The sequence below is a fragment of the Sus scrofa genome, chromosome 13 (assembly GCF_000003025.6).
Source record: "Sus scrofa isolate TJ Tabasco breed Duroc chromosome 13, Sscrofa11.1, whole genome shotgun sequence".
NCBI classification, from domain to species: domain Eukaryota; kingdom Metazoa; phylum Chordata; class Mammalia; order Artiodactyla; family Suidae; genus Sus; species Sus scrofa.
In genome coordinates, this window is record NC_010455.5 from 108,619,647 (window position 1) to 108,642,745 (window position 23,099).

The 23,099-nt window shown below is 40.3% G+C and overlaps 1 protein-coding gene across 1 annotated transcript; it reads left to right on the plus strand.

Annotated features, from left to right (window-relative positions):
- SAMD7 (sterile alpha motif domain containing 7) lies at window positions 2,756-21,766 on the plus strand. The gene is made up of 7 exons (XM_005669994.2): window positions 2,756-2,874; window positions 4,381-4,505; window positions 8,004-8,082; window positions 9,465-10,093; window positions 11,188-11,309; window positions 17,636-17,746; window positions 21,282-21,766. The coding sequence occupies exons 1-7, from the start codon at window positions 2,789-2,791 to the stop codon at window positions 21,471-21,473; spliced, it is 1,344 nt and encodes a 447-aa protein (XP_005670051.1). The 5' UTR covers window positions 2,756-2,788; the 3' UTR covers window positions 21,474-21,766.

Sequence of the window (23,099 nt, forward strand, 5' to 3'; positions counted from 1 at the left end):
AATGATTTTTTTAAAAGGATACCATCTACTGGAAAATCTGTTGGATACCAATAGATATGATAGCACTTGTATCACATAAGCACTTGCTTGCAAGTGTAAAGATGAAAAGAACTAGGAAAGCCAAGTGGAGCTCAGAACTGTGACAATCAAGTGTGGTAAATGCCAGTGACTCACTCTCTTCTCCAAGGACTTTCATGACATAGGGACATTTCCCTGGACTGGGGAATTACATTTTAGGTAAAATTTTGGTGGGTTGATTAAAAATAACAAATTTATCATACCACAAGTGTAACAAAATTTTATAGATTACATTCAATTCCCCCCTAACATTCAAAAAGAAAGACAGCTAGATCTAAGCACCATGGAATCCAGAACAGATATGGTACCAAGGAGGGCTTTAATGTTAAATTAGATGAGACTTGTCTCTGACACCTCATTTCCTCTATGCCATTGGCCTAATAGCCTTGAGTTCCCCCATTTATTTCACTGAACACATAACTACCAGTGAAAAAACATCCTGTTGTATTGTTGCAGACAATGGACCCTACAGAGCCTCGAAGAAATATGCCTATGCCTGGTGAACCTGGTAGTCCAGAAGAAAGGCATTTGTGGCGATTATCTAGTGGAATGACATTAGAAGGTAACCACATGGCCTCAACAGCACCAGACATTCTGGCTGCTACTCCATATCCCCTTTCTGAGTTCATCTATAACCACAGAGGTCATTTCCCATCCCAAAGATCTGTATCTCTCTGCTTCACTCTGAAGGCTTTCTCCTGCACCATAGCAGCTTGTTGGATTGAGCTCAGGCATGACCCAGGTGCAAGGGAGAATTGTGTCCTCCACCAGTGGCTGACAGAAATCAATGGGTAAATGGCCAGCTTTTTGTCTTTCACTGGGACAATTATGAGGTGTGTACCACAAGGTTTGTTAGATAGTCTCCAGCAGGGTTACGCATAGTGGTAACTCATAATTAACTCACCCCTTATTGGCTCTTCCCTTCTTGGGAAAAAAAAAAAAAAACTTACCGACTTGCTCACATGGGCTTCCTGGGATCACCTCCCAAAAAAATTACCTGCATTCAAGTGCTTATCTCAGGCTCGCCTTGGGGGAATCCCAAAGTCAGACAGTCTCAACAACTTTTGGTGACTAATCTCCATGGCATTTCCCTATGGTGACATGTGTGAGGTAGGGGGTGGTCAGCCTCTAGGCAATGCTTATTCTGGAGGGATTCTGCACTGCTCCCTTTCTTCCTTCTCCTCCCTCCAGATTTGTCTCAGGTATCACGTAAAATGCAAGATGAGCACAATATGTTATAGCTTCAGATTCCATCTCATTCATAGGTAAGTTCAAATTGCTGTCAGAGACCATCGGTTCATGACACAAAGGTCAGTAATGTTTCAAAGGAAAACGCCAAGTTGTATTACCATATTGTCACATTGCTCTGTTGTATAATGGACTAGGGGAAAGAAGGTGGCCATGCACCAAATCTCAGATGAGGAGGACCTGAGGTTTCAAACCACAGAACAGTGTCCTTGCTGCAAGACCAGAGCTGACATACACCCAGCCAGAGCTCTTTGTTGGCTTTCTCACCATGGTTGGCAGGCATCTGGCAGATATTTTTATCCTGATCCTGGCTGGTCACCACTCTGAGGCCAACTATCAGAGAGGAAATTTTACTGGGCTCACAGAAATACAGTGAAAATGAATCCACACAAAGAACTTCAAATATATACATATATATAATTGGATGGTGAAAAACAATGTTAGGTGACTTCTGGGCTGAAATTTCCAATTTGATCAATAGGTTTAGGTCTGAAAAAGAAGCTAAAGAAGTGATTGCTTATTTAAATAGCATTATATTTTTAGTTTTTGAGCCACTTGAATGGATTATTTTAAAAATTAAGTGAAATACACACACAAGAAAAAAGAAGAAAAGAAAGACCACTAGTTCAAAGAAAAAAAAAAAAAAAACACTGCCTTCCTAATTTTCTTTTTTTTTAAACATGGTTGAAGGCATCTCAATTTTTTTAAACAATTGAAGGTGAAGAAACTAAAGTGACCTGTTTGACTAGCCTCATTTAATATTTAAATTATTCAAAGGACATTAATAATTAACAAGAAAACAAGGTAAAATTTTATCCCTTTTACAATGAGCCATTTTACTGATCCCTAGGTTCTAAAGATAAAGTTATGAATGCTGTGTTTATGTATGTTCAGATATAACTTTCTCACTTGTTCTAGTTAGATACAGTCTCATGTAGTCAGCCTGTATCCACTTTAATTAGATATATTTTTAACCATTAAGAAGATTTTCCCCTTCTTTCTGCTTTAATCTTATCAATTAAATAGGAATATTTTTCCAAAGATTGAATGTATGGGAGCATACACGCATTTGTACCTCTGGAAATATACAAATTAAAATAAATTGTAATAAAAGAAGATGGTATATCTGGAATCTTGCAAAGATGGTTTAATTTTATTATTGCTTATAGTATGGCATAATATTACCTGTAGACTCTCCAACAAATTCCAAAGGCACACTGGAGTTCTACAATTGTGTGTGGATAATTACAATGGAGGAGTTTTTGTTTAACTGAAACCTGGGTATAGCCAGGCTTCCCAAGTGTTGGGAAGATAACGAAAGGTGTTCATTATGTTCAAACAGAATTCAAACAATTCACAAAAAGTAGAGGTATTTGTTGACATTATCTGTTTGTTGTTTTGTTTTGTTTTGTTTTTTTCAGAACTCCATCAGTGGCAAGGGATATTGACGATAAATCCAGAGATGGCCATGAACCCTTTGTTGACCACATCAGGGCAGCAGAGGATCCCACTGATTCCCTCATCATTTGAACCTCCAAGTGCGGATAGGTATTTCCTTCCAATGTGATATTCCAATCAAAGGAGAAAATGGATATTGTTAAATTTGCGAATGCTGTTAAGGCCAGTGTCATTTTATCATCTAATATTATTTCAGGGAAATGTGGTACAGTAAATCTGCTGGCCACATCTTCAACAAACTTCCCATCACTATCTCTTTGAGGCCCTCTTGATGTCCTCACTCAGCAAAAACCTAAAGAGCACTTGCTGTACAACAGGCATCACATAGGTACAAATATTGATGCAGTTAGCTAAGGCTCCTGTAGCACAATATCACAGACTGGGTGGTTTAATTTTATTTCTCACGGTCTGGAGGCAGTCCTATATCAAGATGCTGGCAAATTTAGTTTCTACTGAGGCTTCTCTCCTTGGCTTGCAGATGGCCGCCTTTTTACTCTGTCCTCACATGCCTTTTTCTCTGTGTGCTGGCACTTCTGGTGTATCTTCCTCTTCTTATAAGGACACCAGTCCTATTGGGTTAGGGCTCCAGCTTTATGACTTCGTTTAACTTTAATTACCCCTTTAAAAGCTCTATCTCCAAATACAGTCACATGGGGTGGGGGTAGGACTTCTAACATATAGATTTTGGAAGGGGACACAATTCAGTCCATATTAACTGGGTACCCTGGATTTCCTGTGATAGAACAATTCTTTCTTTGCAACGAGAGTGAAATTATCAGTATTTTTGGTTACACACTCTGGCAGTTTCCTATCTTCCCTTCTTTTGATTATATATAGTCTATAAATTCTGACATTCTGAGGAGAAAGTAAAATTCATGATTTATTCTTGTTCACGGAGCATGAACAATGGATTTGGACTTCTAGAGACTACTGAAGTTTGTAGAAGTAAATTGTCTACCCAAGCAGTCAAACACTGATCCCAGAAGGCAAAACTCAACCTGGAGTATGTTCCCAAATGAGAAGGAAATATTGTAGTCAAGAATAGTATATTTGGAGTTCCCATTATGGCTCAGTGGAAAAGAATTTGACTAGTATCCATGAGGACACAGGTTCAATCCCTGGTCTCACTCAGTGGGTTAAGGATCCAGTGTTGCCATGAGCTGTGGTATAGGTTGAAGACATGGCTCTGATCTGGTGTTCCTGTGGCCATGGCACAGGCCAGTGGCTACAGCTCCAATTTGCCCCCTAGCCTGAGAACCTCCATATGCCACGGGCACAGCCCTTAAAAAAAAAAAAATAGTGTATTGATCATGGAAGATCAGACATTGATATTGATTTGATCAGATTTCTTTTTCCTTAACATCTCTAACTTTCCTTTCCTGCTATGTTGTCAACTGGGTCACTCCTTCCTTAATAGAGCCCTTTCTCCTAATCTTTCTTATCATATTTCTACTCAAATCAATAGAGATTTTAGGACCTTTGTACTTCATTTTGGGAAGAGATGATAGAATCCCATATGGCAATAAGAAAGCTCATTGCCTATGCCAAGGAAATCTTGTACAATTCATTTTACCTGTTTTATATCTTTTTCCCTAGAGATTTACTGCCTCCCACTGTGGCTCCAACTGATCCAAGACAGTTTTGTGTTCCTTCTCAGTTTGGAACCTCTACTCTATCAAATGCAACTATGCCGAACATGCTGTCCAATCATGTCTACTCAGGTATGAGCAATAGATGGCTCTCACCTGTGGGCCACCGTGAACTGGATTGTTGCACAAACCTTACCATCAAATTTACTGCTTACTTTTGGAGGCAAAACTGTATGGTAATTATGCTTGTATTTTCTATGGTTGCTAGCTAGCTTTAAATGATGGTTCCACCACCATGTAACCAAGTGTAAGTTGCTTAGCTCCTCCAACCATCAATTTAACATGAAATTTGCAATTACTATCTGCCCTATCTTACATGCAAGGAACTTACAAGATCATGAGAGATGAGATCTGACAGTTAAAGGCCCTGGGGTAGCTTATTTATGGTCTAATAGGTCATTGTGAGGACTTGTCTTTTATTCCAGATAAGAGTGAAAGCTTCTGAGGAGTATGAGCAAAGGAGTGGCATGGTCTGACTTGCATTTTACCAGGATTGCTCTGACTGCTATGCTGGGGACAAACTTGATAGGATTAAAGTTCTAGAATTAAACTGATGGGAGTTAATGGGCTATTAGAGGAGTCAAAAGATTATGATGGATTGGCCCTGGAAGGTAGCAGAGGAATAGTAAGAAGTGGTTAGATTCTGCAATTATTTTGAAGGTAGAAACAACCTGACTTTCTCAGATTTTAGATATGAAATGTGAGAGGAGGAGAGGTGTTAAGGATGACATCAAAAATGTTGGCTGATCAATGGGAAAGATGGAGTTGCTATTCACTCAGTTAAGGAAGATTGTGAAAGGAAGAGTTCTTGGGGCAGGGAGAGAGATCATAGGCTTTGAGATGCCTAATAATCAATCAATGGGAGATGTCCATAAAGCTACTGAAGTTGAGGGAGGACTTCCGGAGACAGCCTGGAGCTGTGATTTTGGAAGACATCAGGATACTGAGACTAGATGAGATCATCTATAGGGTGAGTTGAAAGGATGAGTTAGAAGTTAAAAGGATGATCCCTGGGACTTACCAACAGGGTCCAGAAGATATGGAGAAACAAGCAAGGGAGAAATAGAAGGAGCAATCAGTGAGGTAGGAAGAAACCCAGGAGAGTACAGAGGCCTGGAAACCAAGGGAAGAAAGTGTTTACAGAGAGACTGAGCAACTCTTCAAGTATGCCACTCACAAGTCAAGTAAGAGGAGGGCCAAGAATCTACCATTAGATTGAACTATGTGGAGGTCATTGGTGATCTGGTTAAGAGCAATTTCAGTAGAGTGGTGTCAGTGAAAACATGGGTATGGGACTTAGGAGAGAATAAGCGATGGGAGTTTCCTCACAATATTGAAGATCAAATCAATGCATTTTATCTCCCCTAAACTATATTTGCGAGTTTCTATTTGTCCCTGCTCCTCAATTCTAACAACTCTTAATAGATAGGAACAATGTGAGTGAAAAGCCTAAGACAAAAAGAAATATGATTGGTGCCAGGGCCAGGAAAGATACCAGCCTGCAGGATTTGAGCACCTTGTCTACCACAATGCACAGATCCACTTTGATGAGACTGAGCAAGGGCCAGATCTGAAACTAGACACACCCGCTGGAGACAAGCCCAACATCTGAACCTGGAAGGTGGCCCCACCTGGCAGCAAGAACCCATCAAAACTGTAGTGCAGAAATTACAAGCAGCACATAAGCAGACCAGAGAAATAGTTGCACTGCTGACTCAGAGAGAGCTTCTTAGTGATCAAGAATCCAGAAAGTGCCACTCTTTGGCTACAGACAGGCAGGTTGACAACCTGTCCCAGGAACAGAGGTCTGTCTCCCACCTTAAGGCTGCTGCAGAAGAGAGTAAGCAAGGGCAAGGTAGGGCCTCAGTCCTATGGAAACCGAGCCACTAAGTAAGTTAACAGAATAGGGATTAAGACAAGGATCTATTTCAAAAATTGGGATGTTAGATACAGGGTGGATTAGTACAAATGGACTACCACCAAGTTTGATGTCACCTATCTGGGAAAGAAAAAGAAACATGAAACAGATTTGATGAGTCCAGATTTAACACAGGGCCCTAAAATACAAGTAATGAGAATTGTGAGCTTTAGAGTCAGAAAGATTTTTTTTTCTTTTTAGGGCCACACCAGAAGCATATGGAGGTTACCAGGCTGGGGATCAAATCAGAGCTACAGTTGCCGGCCTACAGCATAGCCACAGCAACGCAGGATCCAAGCCACGTCTGCAGCCTACACCACAGCTCACGGTAATGCCAGATCCTTAACCCACTGAGTGAGGCCAGGGAATCAAACCTGCAACCTCATAGTTCCTAATCAAATTCGTTTCCTCTGCGCCACGACGGGAACTCCTAGAGTCAGAAGGATTTTTAGAGATCACATCATCTAACCTCTGAATTTTACAACTGAAGAAGAATCTCCTAAAAGTAGATATAGTATCATTTATTTCAAGATAGGTTATTATTAATAGGAGTTTCACAAGCTCTGAAGCTTGGTACAAAGCAAATGTAAGAACAGGTCTAGCCTTCATGATACTAGCCTTCATATTGGGGAGAACAGATTTACACATGGAAAGTATCATTGAACAAAACTGTGTAATATAATTTTGTGTCTGTTATTGTGCTAGAGTGTGGTCTATACACTATGCTGATCTGAGAAGTGTTTGTATAAATAAATGCATAGAGAGTAAGGGCTTGGCAACTTTTGCAGCAATTTGACAGGGTTATTTTATGTCTATTGATCTAATGTTTTAAAAATGCTTGTATTTGTTCTTGTTTTCATTTCCAAAATGTTACTTTATGTATTTTTTAAAAAGTATTGGTGCATACTGGGTTGGAAATTTTACAGAAAAAATATAGTCCTTTACCATGGATGGTTTGAGAAGCACCATTAAAAATTATCAGGTGTTATCATGCATAGACACTAAGTACATTAGGAATCCAAAGAAAAAAATCAATATAAGCATGAAGTTACCAGGCAAGAATACAGCCTTGGATTTTAATGATGCTGTCATAATTCTGAGACATTTTGGACGGGTGACACAAAGAATGGAATTGCTGTTCAACTATATTGAAATTATTTTGGAAAAAGTATTTGCCACAGGTGTGCTAAAAAATCCACACAGAGAACTTCATATTTTATCCATTTAAATCATTGCATTTATTTCCAGGGACTTTAGTGCATCAAGGAGCACTTAGTTACTTTTTTTTCTTTTTAAGTTCAACTAGTTCTCTAATTCTTGTACCAAAAAAAAAGTTAACAATTTTTTACTTCAAAAGCAAGAGATCAAGAGATCCACAGTTAATTTCATATTTTTCCTTTTGAAGTATGGCAGGAAAACATTGCCAGTCATGAGACCCACACTTAAACAAAAAAAAATTATCTGGTGTTATCATGTCATCTCCAAAGAGACTCTGAGATGCTAAATAGCCATGAACAGATACATTTCTGACATTGTGCTCAGTTGGTGGTTTCTTGCAGATATTGTTTTAAATCATTATATTTTCTTTTATTATTTTTAAGAAGCTATTGTTAATTTGTTTGTGGGGTGGGATGGTGGTTTTCTTGTTGAAGGTTGGGGCATTTTACCATCTGAATCCGTAAAGGCAATGGCTAGAAGGAATGAAATGATTCAAAGGCAGCATACTGCCAGGTAATGTAACAATGTTCTTTTAATTATTTTCTGTTCATTCATTTGTATGTTTATTCATTTGATTTACATTGTGTAAATATACTTTTACATATACATTCATTTATTTATTATATTTGTGTGTTGTTTTGTTATATTGTTATATTTGTGTGTATGTATTTACTGATTATATATCTGTATCTATACACACACACTCTGATTACTTTTAAAAAGTATTTCAGAATATTATAAAAAGAAACATGTACAAACATGTACACAGTTTGGTTAAGGATAAAAGCAAGATTAGAAATAACACAGAGGGTGTTTCTATTGTGGTTCGGTGGGTTAAGGATGATATAGTCTCCATGAGGTTGTGAGTTCTATCCCTGGCCTCGCTCAGTAGGTTAAGGATCTGGCCTGGCTGTGAGCTGCAGCATAGGTCACAGATATGGCTCGGATCTGGCATTACTGTGGCTGTGGCATAGTCCTGCAGCTGCTGCTCCTATTCAACCCCTAGCCTGGGAACTACCATATGCCACAGGTGCATCCATAAAAAGATTTTTTAAAATAATAAAAAAGAAATTACACAATGAGGTGAAGTCTATACAGATCATAAGAGTTTGTCAATGTCTCATAATTAAAATGCCTAGCCGTGATTCCTTTGAGATTCATATTGGCATTTCTGTCTTAAAATGACTTCAGTTCTTCCCAAAGATAGGAGCCCAGCTTGCCAGTCCCTCTTCAGATTATGCTATTAAAGCCCAGACAACCCATGTCAGCATAAAAATGGCCTTCAGCAGCCAGGAGAAAAGAAACACACAGCACTAATGACTAGGGTATGGATGTGGGCGAGAGAAGGCATCAGAGTCAACTTTTTTACCACTGAACACTAAGGGGTCCAATGATGACCAACAAGCAGAGTAAAGTAAGCAAAAATACCAGCAAGTCCTGCCCTCTCCTACTCTCCCCCACCCCTTTGCTGCCATTAATGTTAACAGTTGAGAGTTGCTGTGTTTCTTGAGTCTCACTAAAATTCTACTGCAGAAGTTTAAAAACTTCTTCCGAGAATTTTAGTTTCTTTGAGGATTAATCTCTGGCAAGAACTGCACTGTGCTTCATTAGTCCCATCTCTGCTAAAGTTGCCACGTCCATTAGAGATAATGTCCTGAAGATGGGCCTTGGACTTCCATCGTGAAATTCAGCCAAACCCTGCACCCTCTGATCTTACTCCAAACTCTCCTTCCCAGTAGCTTTCTGGGAGATTTGTGTTTATACCTAATAAACTTCAAATAAACAGTGTGAGGACTCATAAGAAAAGCAGAGGTGCTACCTTGTGAATTTGTGCTACCAAATTCTATTTCTAATGGTTTTCTTGGGTTGTATAAAATACATTGTTTTGTTTTTAGGATGGAAATGGAAATGCATGCCATTTACCAGCAAAGGCGAATAGAAAAAGTTAATTCCAAGGGAATAACAGGCTTTGGGATACCTTTCCTCTATGGCCCCACTGTCCCTGCTGGCCCAGCCACCTACCATGGCAGGAGTATGCTCCCTGCCAGTGACCTGCATTTTCCCAGAAGCACCCTGAGAAACCTTCAGGGAAGCCCTATGCTAGTGGCAACTGGTCGACACTTTCTAGAGAGCTGGGGAAATAAGTGTCGTCGTCTCAGGAGAGGCACAGGGAATCAGAAAGTTCTAGACAATGATACTGAGAGTTCCAAAAGTCAAGGAGAAGAAAAACCCCTAGGCCAAATTCATGCAATTCCCTGTGAGGAGAATGAGTATGCAAAAGACCCAGAAATGGATGCCCTTAACAATCAGAAGTTGGGTGAAACCAATGAAAGGCCATCTACAGCTCTTGCTGACACCTGTGGAGAGCTGGAGCACAGTCATAGAAAACCCTGGGGAGCTCAGGGATCTCCCCCGGAAGAAAAGGCCTGGAATGATGGGAAAGAGATGCCTTCAGAGCAGGTGTTTACAGTCTGCGGTGAAAAGAATGGGGTTTACCTCCCAGTTCCTCAACCACCTTTGCCAGGTAGGTGTCTAGGGTCCAGTGGCCAATAGCCAGTCCCCATAGACCACAAGTTGTCGAGTCAATGAAGTTATTACAGAGTGAATTGTAACCATTATGTTTCTTTTTATCCTTCTTTTTCTTAATCCTATTTAGAATAACCTCTTCTTGAAAAACTTGTTACATTAGTTCCAATCAGCCCTAACAGGGAAATTCATCTCTGTTTATATATTGCTACATAGAGAATTTTCAACAAAAGCTAGGAAGGTAAATATGAGGAAAACCCATCAGAATTTTAATTAAATTTTTATTTTAATTTTTAAATCTCTTCAACATAAAGTAGAGGGACTTCCTGCTTAGAAGTATGAATTCAATCTCTTCTGTATTTAAGTGTCAAAAAAAGAGACAATTAGGGAGTTCCATGGTGGCCTAGCAGTTAAGGATCCAGCATTGTCACTGCTGTGGCTTGGGTTTAATCCTTGGCCCAGAAATTTTCACAGCCAAAAAAAAGTAGACAATTTAGCAGAAGCACTTTCAGTGCTCATTATTGTTATGATACCTTCTAACCTAAAAGTCTTACCTTACTACCTGCTCCCAAAACACAGCGAATAGTTTTCCAGAACTTTCTTAGATAAAAATATTTTTAAATACAAGGATTTGGGGATATGTATAATCTAGCCACCATACTGATTGCTTCCCCAACAAGGTTTTAATTTGCCATTTTGATGAGGATGCAGCTAAATTCTTGCATGGCCTAGAGAGCAGGATAAATCGCATAACATCATAGAACATGGTAGTGTTTATTTGGAGAATGAAACCCATTGGTTATTTCTGTTGGAATCTGAGAGAAGCTGGAGCAATTCTGGAGTTTTGTTTTTATTTATAATGTCATTAAAGATCCTTTAGAGGAAGAAAAGAAAGGCAGCTAAGCTTTTTTAGAAATCATCTCTCAGTAATTCAGTATCTTTTATGGGAGGGACCTATAGGTCTATGGAAAGGGCTGCTCTGTAGTACAAGAATGTAAGGAAATTGATGTAATTGTACCTACAATTGTGCTCTTAGTGTCCCCCTTTCCCTGAAAATTTTATGCCACAAAATAATTTCCTTTCCATTTAAAGGAACACATGTGCTACTTACAATCAAGGAAAATCTATCTTTGGATGAAAATATTCAGAAATGGACCGTAAATGATGTGTACGACTTCGTTAGCAGCCTTCCAGGTTGTTCAGAATATGCTCAGGTGACTTAACTACTTAAGCATTTTCTTAAAAGTAAAACCCTTTGAAATGTATTTCCTTCATCATGAGTTCTGTCAAACTTGATTTTGACGCCAGAAAAGATTCCTAATAATCTCTCTTTTTATGCCATTTGCTCCCCTGGAACAGAAGCCTCTGATTGGTGGAGCTTGGGTCATGTGTGCACACTCTAGCTACAGGACAGTCTGGGAAAGCCAGGGTCTGGCTTTAGTTTCTGTCCCATCAAGATTGCTGAGATGTGGGAATTCTCCCCAAATTAGGAGGCTCAGAAGCCAGACATCCAAGAGGAATGAGAGATGTTTACCATGAGAGATGTTTACCGTATTCCCTCCTTGTCCATTTAACAAATATTTTGAGGCATGCACTTCCATACCAGAAGTTTTAGGCTACTCATCATACGTAACAGAAATATATACTTTATTCTAAAGAGGACAAGAAGGATGTACCTCTAAAAAGTATTTTAAATTCCATTTTTATGCTGGGGCAATATATAAAAATGCCTGCACACATAATTCAATCCGGTAGATAAATACTATTTTTAATTATAATGAACTGTCGGGAAAGTCAGAAAGTATCACTAGTCTCACTTATACAGGAAAATTGGAGATTAAAATGGTGGGTTGGCAAGTTTTTGAAGTTTAGGTCAATGCTACATTTTCATGCACATGGTTTACTTTTTCAATTGATTTAATAACAGTTCTAAGCAACAATGTGCCTACTAAATCTGATATTATATTTGGTTTATATATTAAAGGAAAAGAAAGCAAGAAAATGACATTATGATTTAACTACTTAATAATTAATGGATGTTAGAGATAATTTTTTCAGATTTCCTGTTATAATATTTTCCTCCAGTATAATGCTATTAATTTAAAAAATTTTTCTTCCTCCTTCCTTCCCTCCCTCCCTCTCTCTCTCCACCCCCAACTCTCTCTCTTTCTTCCTTTCTTTTTCTCTCTCTCTTTCTATCTTTCTTCTTTTTATGGAACCAATGGAAAAGTCATATAGAGTTGTTATTAAGAGTATGGCTTACAAAACAAGAAAGCACAGGTTCATATCCTGGCTTTTTCACTTTCTGGATATTTTAACGAGGATAAATTGCCTTTCCTCTCAGTGTTTCAGTTTTTTCACCTGTAAAATGGGGATAATAGTAAAATACATTCTCAATGGGTTTTTGTAAGCAGTGGTGAATGTATGGCACCTCATAAGTAGTCAATAAATCTAATTTTCATTACATCAGAGGCTTCTAGAGAAAGCAGAACCTCGGGTTACTTTTGAGGCAATTTGTATTCTTCAAATCACCTACTTTGTCTTTTTGCATACCTGGTAAAAAAAAAAAGGTTTTGTCCTATTTTTTCCTATTAAATGACTACATTTATGTTATTATTAGTTATTATGTTATTATTAGTCATTAGCCTTGAGTAAGTCACCTTTTAAATTTATCTATGCCACTTATCAAGTGCCACATCAACCACTAGTATAATGAAATTACCAAATTCTGATAGCCAGAAACAAGCAACCCCATGTATAACGAACATTTGATTGCAGGCTTCTGATGGAGTGAATGTTTGAACTCACTATTCTTGGTCAGTAGTTCAGAGCCATAAAAATGCAGTTTATAATAACCACTCTTGTCATAGATAATGTTATATGCATTTCATACTTTATAATCCCCAATGTCCCCTTGTAGGTACAAAGAGGTCACATAAATATGAAGCCGCCAAACTTGGCTGACTCATTATCTCTTACCAACAGGATGTTAATGCTTCCTTCCCCACCCTAAGAAGTGGTACAGTTATTTCTAGATGTTTCTCAAGTGTGTTTAGGATCAAGTCCTGCTCTTGTTTACTCACTAAAGTCAGTTCCCCTGGGACTACTCAGGGCCATACCCACTGTACCCTTTTCTGTCCTTGTCTTTATTACCTCTGCCTTAGGTGAAGCAATCTCCAACCACTCACTTTCTGCAGGTAGAAAAAGAAATTCAGGAAAAAATAACCACAGCTAAAACCCAAAGTTCCTTGCAAACGAGATCTTTTTAGCAGATGTGGAGAGAGGGTGGGTCGTTCAGCTGTTTGGGGATATTGAGGATACCCTGTAGCACATTTTGTTTGTTCAAAGTCAATGTCTGGTTCAAATAAGTTGGCAGACAAAGTATTCTCTCTAAAAATAACTGAAGTCACTAAAACGGTGTGCATATTTACATCATGCACTTGGCCCCAACTGCTCTCATGAGAATGAAGTGAGGGACATCTTCTGAACCACAGAGGCATGTTCTGCATCTTCGCCTCAGGCCCAGGGTTTATCCACTAAGGCTAAAAGTTAGACCCTCATGGGAGTTCCCTTCATGGCTCAGAGGTTGATAAACCTGACTGGGATCCATGAGGACGCAGATTCCATCCCTGGCCTTGCTCAGTGGGTTAAAGATCTGATGTTGCCGTGAACTGTGGTGTAGGTCACAGACATGGCTTGTATCTCATGTGGCTGTGGCTGTGGCAGGCAGCTACAGCTTTGATTCCACCCCTAGCCTGGGAACCTCCATATGCCCCGGGTGTGGCCCTAAAATAGCAAAAACAAATAAACAAAAAAAGTTAGGCCCTCATGCATTTCAGGCCCTGGCTGCCAACCTACTTCTGTGAGAAAAATTATCCCTGTTATTTCTCCTTTGTTTGCTCTCATGGTCCCTTCACTGCCCACCGGAATCCCTACCAAAGAAAGAGAAATGAGGTAACATTTCCACCATAAATACAGTTAACTATTTTCATCAGTACTCCTTTTTCTGATTGGCAATGGGATTAAGTATGGAAAATTGTGGACCAGAATCATGAACTATACATTGCTTTCCAAGTTCTCTAACCAGCAAGCTCTGTGCTTCTCGGGCAACTTAACCTTTTCTACTTTGGTTCTCTCATTTATAATGGATCATAATAATAGTGCCTAGTCTTTATTGGGAACAGACTATATGCCAGACACTGTACTAAGGACATCATTTAGATTATCTTAAATTTATTTATTTATTTATTTATTTACTTACTTATGGCCACACCAGAGGTATATGGAGGTTCCCAGGCTAGGGGTCAAATCAGAGTTGTAGCCACTGGCCTACACCACAGCCACAGCAATGCCAGATCTGAGTCGCGTCTGTGACCTATACCACAGCTCATGGCAATGCTGTATCCTTAACCCACTGAGCAAAGCAAGAGATTGAAACTGGGTACTCATGGATACTAGATTTGTTTCCACTGAGCCATGATGGGAATTCCCTAGATTATCTCAAATTTAATATACACCATATTTCCACAAAGATATTAATTCTATTTTGCAGCGGAGCAAAACTGAGCTTTAAGGTGGCTAAAAAATGTGTACATGACTACAACTCTAACTCTTTTCCTTACAATTATATTGCAGATATTGGGCCATGTGATTTTCAGGCTACACAGATTAACCCAAACTGTCAATTTTTTTGCTTTGGCCCAAATTAAGTTATTCACATTACCCATTCGACAATGTTCTTGGTTAAAACAGGAAAAGAAATAGTTACTTAATAAATGTAGTTTGTAAATAACTAAAGTCTGTTGGAACACAAAGTTCCTGGTGCAGAAATTTCCCAAGAATACTCTAGTTTTTTCCTGGTCCCGAGGCACCAAACACATAGTGGAAACAGGGCAAATGTGCTTCCTCTTCTCTTTGCCCAGAATAAAGTCACCAGTAAGCAATGCCACATCAGTGTGGCCGTGCTGTAAGAGGCAGGTACAGGGCATGGTAGGAACACATAGGAGGGCTTCATGGCTTCCCAGAAGAAGAGGCATCAAAAGTGAGACCTGATTGTGAGGAGTTTGCCAGCTGAGGAAGAATAGAAGGTGGGAGGAAGGCAAAGGAGTAATTTCCAGATGAGGGCCAGAAGCCAGAGAGAATTCAACATGGTTGGAATTTGAGAACAATTCTTAGGGTCCAGCGTGCCAAGGCTAAGTTGGGAGAGTGAGGATGGCAAGTCAGGGGACTGAAGAGGGAGAGGGGGCCAGATCATTGGCCTTGAAGACCCAGTGAAGGATGGTGACTTTATCCCAGGGACAGTCTAGGTTTTAAGTAGGAGTGGCATGCTTAGCTTTATATTTCAGAAAGGCCACTCAAGTTACTCTTATGAAAATAGTTTAAAGGAGGCAAGGCTAGTGGGGAAGCCTCCTCAGATAAGCAGTAACGAAATTCGATGCAAGGTAGGAGCAATGGGGTGGACAGATAAGAATTCTATCTAAGAGGCAGAATTGGCACAATTCAGCTTCTGAGTTAAAGATACATATTGGAGAGCCTTCAGTATATAGAGACATTCACTGAATCCAAGAGAGAGACTAGATGGATCAGGAAGACCAAAGGGGACCTGGGTCAGAAGCCAAAGGGACTCTAACACATAAGAATGGATAAAGAAACAGTAGCTATGAAGGTGACTGTGAAAGAGAGGGCACAGTGTACCCAGGAGGGAGCAGAAGAGCATTTTCTTGAAAGATAGTCAATGATGTCAGATGCAGCCAGGAACATAAGAAACATGAGGACTGAAAAATATCCATGTGTTAGGGAATAAGAGTCCCCAGGGACCCAGAGGAGACTGGTAAGGGTGGAAGTCAGACTCCTTGAGACTGAGGAATGACTGAGAAGTAAGAACATGGAAACAGGGAGTATCAAAACTCTTGAGAAATTGGGCTGTCATGACTCAGTGGTTAACAAATCTGACTGGGAACCATGAGGTTTCGAGTTCGATCCCTGGCCTCACTCAGTGGGTTAAGGATCCAGCATTGCCATGAGCTGTGTTATAGGCTACAGATGTGGCTCCGATCCCAGGTTGCTGTGGCTGTGGCAGAGGCCAGTGGCTACAACTCTGATTCTACCCCAGCCTTGGAACCTCCATATGCCACGGGTCAGCCCTAGAAAAGACAAAAAAAAAAAAAAAAGAAAAAAGAAATTGGGCTGAGACAGGGATAAGAGACCTGAGGTAGAATCTAGAGATGGAGTAAGGAAGTGTTTGTGTGTTTTCATTACCATTGCTTATTTAATGATGGTGGAGCCTTGCTTAAGTGCAAGAGCCTGATGAAGGGGAGAGATTGGAGATGAGAGAGAGGATTATCTGTTGAATGGAGCCGAGGGGGTTGGGGGGAAGGGTAAGACACACAGCCTATGTGGAGAGAGTGTCTTTAAACAGTGGGGGACCACCCTTGCACTCTATCAGGAGAGAGGAAGAAAATATAAGCTTTTAGGTTTGGGCAGAATTAGAGCAAGTTCTTATCTGCTTTTTTTTTTTTCTAATTAGGAAGTTATATGATCTGCAGAAAATGAGGGAGGATTCTATGGCGCCTAAAGTTTGAGGAGTGTGAATAAAGCTTGAAATAGAAAGAAAAGAAAGCTCATCATATACACAGGTTTGCCAGGCAGGTTGAAGTTGAAGTTCATGATGTTCTAGTACCACCAATTGGCTCAGTTTTTTCCGTCCACTTCCTTCTCTGCCTGGAACCTTTGTCCACCGGCAGCCTTCCTAGTTTCTGGAAGAATGGAAGGCATGGTGACATCCACCACACAGTGAGAACAAATAGGCCCTGTGCAGAGGTCCAGCATGACCACACTCATTTGCATTTTCCTCTGCTCCCTTCACCACTCATCTAAGGCAGTGGACAGGGGCACTGCATCTGTAAATGTGAGAGTCTGAAATTTGACTGCAGCCGTTTTTACCCCATCCCTTTACTCATACTATTTGTCTGTTCATTGATTTGTCCAGCAACGATTACTGCACATCTTCTATCATGCGTCAGGCACTGAATTACAAGTACATAGGTAGGAGTTCCCATTGTGGCTCAGCAGAAATGAATCCGACTAGAACCCATGAAGATGCAGGTTTGATCCCTGGCCTCGCTCAGTAGGTTAAGGATCTGGCATTGCCTTCAGCTGTGGTGTAGTTCAGCAGCTACGGCTCTAATTCGAGCCCTAGACTGGGAATCTCCATTATGCCGTAGGTCTGGCCCTAAAAAGACAAAAAACAAACAAATAAACAAGTACATTTGTGAGTAAGACATGGGTCTGCCCTCAAATAATAACCATTCCAGGTTGGAACTGCGTTCTATATAGAGAATTGCAATGTACTCCAAGTGTTGTTAAAGAGCACAAACAATGCGCCGTTGGAGTGCAAAAAAAGACAGTGCCTGAAAATAAGAAATGTTATGAATTTGGGGGTAATCCTGAAGCAGTCTTAATATTTCCTCCAAAGCTAAAGAAATCTACATTTAAGACAAGAATTTTTTTGAAAAAAAAGTCTTCTTTTGTGTTTAATAAGGTATTTAAAGATCACGCGATTGATGGAGAAACCTTGCCATTACTCACAGAGGAGCATCTTCGAAGCACTATGGGATTAAAGTTAGGGCCGGCACTAAAGATCCAGTCACAGGTAGGGTGATTTTTTTGTAACTAAGTATGTATTTTTTTGCCTGTATTTTTTTAAATTAAAGTACAACTGGTTACAGTGTTGTGCCAATTTCTGCTGTACAGCATATATATATATATATATATATTCATTCTTTTTCTCATACTATCTTCTATCATGTTCTATCCCAAGAGACTGGATATGCATTAATAGTATGAAGCATAAGAGAAATACATCACTTTTATCTTGTTGTTATATTAACAATACCTATTTAAAGTCTTCATTAAGCTTTTTCTGTCTGTGAATGGGGACTTGACAGAAGTGAGGGAACCTAAAAATACTGAACAGAGCACAGTTGGGAAGGCACAAAGCAGGGGTGTGCTGGTCAACATTTATCAACCTGCTCTCTTTAAAAATAAACTCTGATTCCTAGCATTTGTCAACTTCTATAAATACTCCCAACATGGCTGACCAACCCCAAATGCAATGTCACTGAATAAAGAGTTGGGAAGAGATGCACAGCAGCCCCCCCTTTTAGAGCATTTCGCCATGTGGATACTGAGGATGTGAACAACCTCAAGAGCAGAGATAAAAATAAGTAATTCCAGGAAAAGAATAAGGTAAAGACGATTAAGTGATAAGTTTGGGACACTTATTTGGTTTTTAATATATCTAATTGTAAATTTATATAATATAATCTTTAATGATGCCGTTTTAAACAATTAGCTCACAAATTTCCTAAAACTTTAACAATGGGCTCTCAAGCTGAAACAAGCCAGCCCCAGTGTCACTTCTCACCACCTCCGCTGCTTCATTCTGGTCTAAGGCGCCATCATCTCTCCCTGGATTCCTGCATCAGCCTTCCATCTCTTCTCCCTGCTCTGCCCTTGCCCACCCAGAGCCTATTCACACAGAAGTAAAAAATGATCCTTCTAATACATGAGACACATCCTGTCACTCTTCTGCTTAAAAACCTGCAATAGCTCTCCCCATTTCTGTCAAAGTCCTGTATTATTTGTGTTCTTTCCCACTCACCACCACTCTTGCCTTCCTGACCTCATCTTCTATGTCTTTCCCCCTCAGTAACTGCTTTTGTCCATTTGCCTCTGGATGCTGTTTGAACATCTAGGTATGCTCCATCTTAGTGCCATCCCCTCTGCCTGCAGTGCTCTTCCCCCGACATCCTCATGTTTTGCTCCCTCATCTTCTTCAACTTTGCTGCACTATACTGTCTCAATGAGCTTTGCTTGGTTCACCCTATTTAAAATTGCATGAGGCCCAGCCCCCCTTTCATACTACTGCTATCCCGTTTTCTGCTCTTCTCCTTTTCCCCATAGCACCTGTCACCTTCAACCATACAATATAATCTACTTATTCTATTTATCTTGTTGGCTTTCCTCTCCCCCTACTAGAATGTAAGCTCCATGAGGTCAGAGATCTTTATCTGTTTTATTGACTGACGTAAACTTAGAACATGAAAGACCCATAACAGGTCAATAATTATTTGTTGAAAGAATGAGTTTCCTAAATGTGAAACCAAAAAGCATTAATTAATTCCTCCCAGAATTTACACAGTACTCTACCTATTTACATGTTTAGACCAGGAACTGAGTTTCCAGAATGTCCTTCAAAAACCATTTTTATTTGTCTAAACTTTTTAGGGTAAAAAAATTCTTATTTCTAATGGAAGTACTTCAGTGTTTCCATTGGTATTCTTTTTTTTCAACTTCATGTTTTGGAATAACTTTAGATACAGAAAATTTGCAAAGATAGTAAATACAGAGAGTTCACCCAGCTTTTCCTTATGTTAACATCTTACTACTACATGGCACATTTGTCAAAACTAAGAAATTAACGTTGGTACAGTATGATATTCACTTTTTTTTTTTGTCTTTTGTCTTTTTAGGGCTCCACCCATGTCATATGGAGGTTCCCAGGCTAGGGGTCTAATCGGAGCTTTGCCGCCATCCTATGCCACAGCCACAACAACGTCAGATCTGGGCCTCATCTTTGACCTACACCACTCCTCATGGCAGCACAGGATCCTTAACCCACTGAGAGAGGCCAGGGTTCAAACCCGCAACCTCATGGTTCCTAGTCGGATTCGTTTCCACTGTGCCAAGATGGAACTCCTGATTTTCACTTTTAAACGACTTATTTTTATTTATTGAGGATACTGTACCTCTTGGAATACTTACAATAACACTGCATGGTTTTTTTTCAAATCAAATTTTCTTTGGGTTTGATTTATCGTGTTGGTTGTGTTTTTTGTTTGGTTTTGGGTTTTTGGGTTTTGTGGTTTGTTTTGGAGGGTTTTTTGTCTTTACAATGTGACCAACCCCAAGTCATTCTTTTCTGAGGGAAGGGGTTCATATCCACAGTATGGGAAGTTCCCAGGCTAGGGGCCTAATCAGAGCTAGATCTGTGACCTCCATCACAGCTCATAGCAACACTGGATCTGAGGTCTGAGCTGGGACAATGTGGACAACACAGAAATCTCCTGGGGCCCCTCGGGGTCAGGTTTGTGTAAGAGCCCAGTGGTTGATATGGGGCACCAAATCCCAGAGCAGCCCAATTACATCTCAACACTAAGCCCCCTGAAGGCCATCTGTGTGCTGATACTCTAAGCCATTCCAGCCTCAGCTGGAGAAGGACAGGCTGAGGTGAGAATCGAGTAGGGTGTCCATGAGAATTCTTATCAGGCCTTTGGAAAAGGGAGTGCTGGTGTCAACTCAGAGCAAAGTAACCGTATGTGTAGATGAACCACAGAAGAACCAAGAACAGGAATTGGTAAGTTACTACTACCTTGATATCCAGCTTTGCATCATAAACTCCGTGAGTCTGAAAGAAAAAGCCCACCACATCCTAGAATTGTGTCCCCCACAGCTGTGCAGATGCCCCATGCCTGAAATCACCTCAGCATCCCTGCCACCTGTGGCAAAGCAGAGTATGTTGGGTTATTGAAAGAACTCATAGATTATTTTTATTTTTTATTCTTTCTTTATTTATTTATTTTGCTTTTTAGGACCATACCTGTGGCATATGGAGGTTCCTAGGCTAGAGGTCAAATCAGAGCTACAGCTGTCGGCCTACACCGTAGCCGCAGCAACGCCAGATCCTTAACCCACTGAGAGAGGCCAGGGATCGAACCCACAAGCTTATGGTTCCTAGTGGGATTCGTTTCCACTGCACCGCAACAGGAACTCCTATATTTATTTTTTAAATAAATGTATTGGAGCATTGTTGACTTAGAAAGTTGTATTAGTCTCAGGTGTACAGCAAAGTAAATCAGTTAGACATCTACATATATACATTCCTTTTCAGATTCTTTTCCCATATAGGTTATTACACAGTATTCAGTAGATCTCCCTGTGCTATACAGTAGGTTCTTGTTTCCTATCTATTTTATATACAGTAGTGTGTATGTGCAGATCTCAACCCCCTAATTTATGCCCCACATTTCCACTCTGGTAACTATAAATTTGGTTTCAAAATCTTTGAGTCTGTTTCTGTTTTAGAACTCATAGATTTATTTGCTGTAATTATTCTGTCTTCAAAGGTATCTCAGCATATGGAAAGTATGTTCTACAAGAAAAATCCTTCACTTCCTATGCACACAAAACAAGCATTCAATCAACCAACAGATACAAACCCTCTTTTGGATTTTACCTGGGGTGATACATCAAATACTCCCTGTTCCCAGGATATGATCCTTCCCAAAGGAACTGAGCGAGATAGCATGAGAAATTAAAACCCTCAAGGAGCAAGAACTGAGGAGCAAAATCCTCAGTTTTCCAAAAAGTCTAGGATGTTCTGAAGGGTGTGCAAGGGTTTCCCAGAACCAGATAGAGGCTGAGAGGGGGAAAACGCCAGCCCTTCTGAGCTGTCCAGGAAGAGGCTTTGCCCAGGCTTCCTGAAGTGACCTCAGCACTAAGTGGCTGGAGGCGTATCCTTGGAAGCAAATGCTAAATGAAGAAGAGAATTTGCAAACATCAAGAAAGCTACAGTTGGGTGTTTCCATGAAGAAATCTGGGCAGAAGCCAAAAGAACCACACTGAAAAAAAAAAAAAAAAAAAAAAAAAAAGAGTTCCTTTCCCCTCTTCACTCATTTCCAGAGAGAAACAAAGACAACTCAGCCAAACCAAAGAGAAAGTGGAGAAGTACAAAATACAGAAATAGAGGAACTGACCACAAGACCCCCACCTTTCCTCATGGCAGGCTTCCACCCTGAAGGAGACCGGAGTTAGTCAAGGGCTGAAGCTTTTAACCTTAAAAGTCTGGAGTTTGACTGCTACTCAGCATTTCCCTTCTGATGTGAAACCCTGTTATGATTAAAAATAACCGGAGGATGCCTTACTATCTGAAATGAAGATGAAAAGGCATAGTAACCATCTCATATTTCACCCAAGGGGTGGGGAAGTGTTATCTCCACAAAGCAGGATTGCATTGGCAAGATGGAGGGGAGGTGATTATAGCGGCTTCTGCCCTACCCTGTGCAATCCCACTTTTTCAACCTCCCACATAACAGAAAGCATCTGAAAGGATCCACAGGGAACTGATAAAGTTTTGCTGAGGGAGGGGACTATGTGACCTGGGTGTGAAGGAGAGGTCTCACTCTATCCCCCGGTATACTTTTAATTTTGAACTAGGAGAAAGTACTTCCTATTTTAAAATCTATAAAATAAACAAACGGTAGGAGGCAGCTCCTGAGATGGCCACCAATAACCCCTGCTTCCTGGGGTTCGCCCTGGGTGATCCCCTCCCTTTCTGGGTGGACCAGACCTATGACCCCTTCGTAGTGGGCAGAACATGGACCACAGGATGGGGTGTCACTTCTGCGGCTTCTGTATCTGTCACTGGCTTTGGCTTGCTCACTCTGGAGGCTGCCAGTCTCTCCATCTCCAGGCAGCCCTGAGGAGAGGCCAGCATGACTGAACTTGGACGTGGATCTTCTGTAGCACTCCAGCAGCCATGTGAGGGAGCTTGAAGGTTACTCCTCCCCACGGCAAACCTTGAGGTGACTCTCCAGCTCCTGCCCACAGCTTGATGGCAGCCTCATGGGTGACACTGAGCCGGAGGTCCCCAGATAAGCCATTCCTGGATTCCTGACCCACCAAAACTGAGATAACAAGTATGTGTTGTTTCTAGCCACTAATGGAATGATTTGTTTCATAGTTACAGATAGCTAAAACAAGCAGATTACATTAATAAATGCATCCATATTCACTTTTTGATTTGGAAGGTGGGCTTTTAAAGTCTTTCCCCACAAGTCATGGTAATTTACTTGATCTTTGCTTTATTTCATTTTTAATATGAAAACAGCAGGGTTTTTTTACATAAAATTATAATATACTATCAAATATGCTTGTAAATTGCT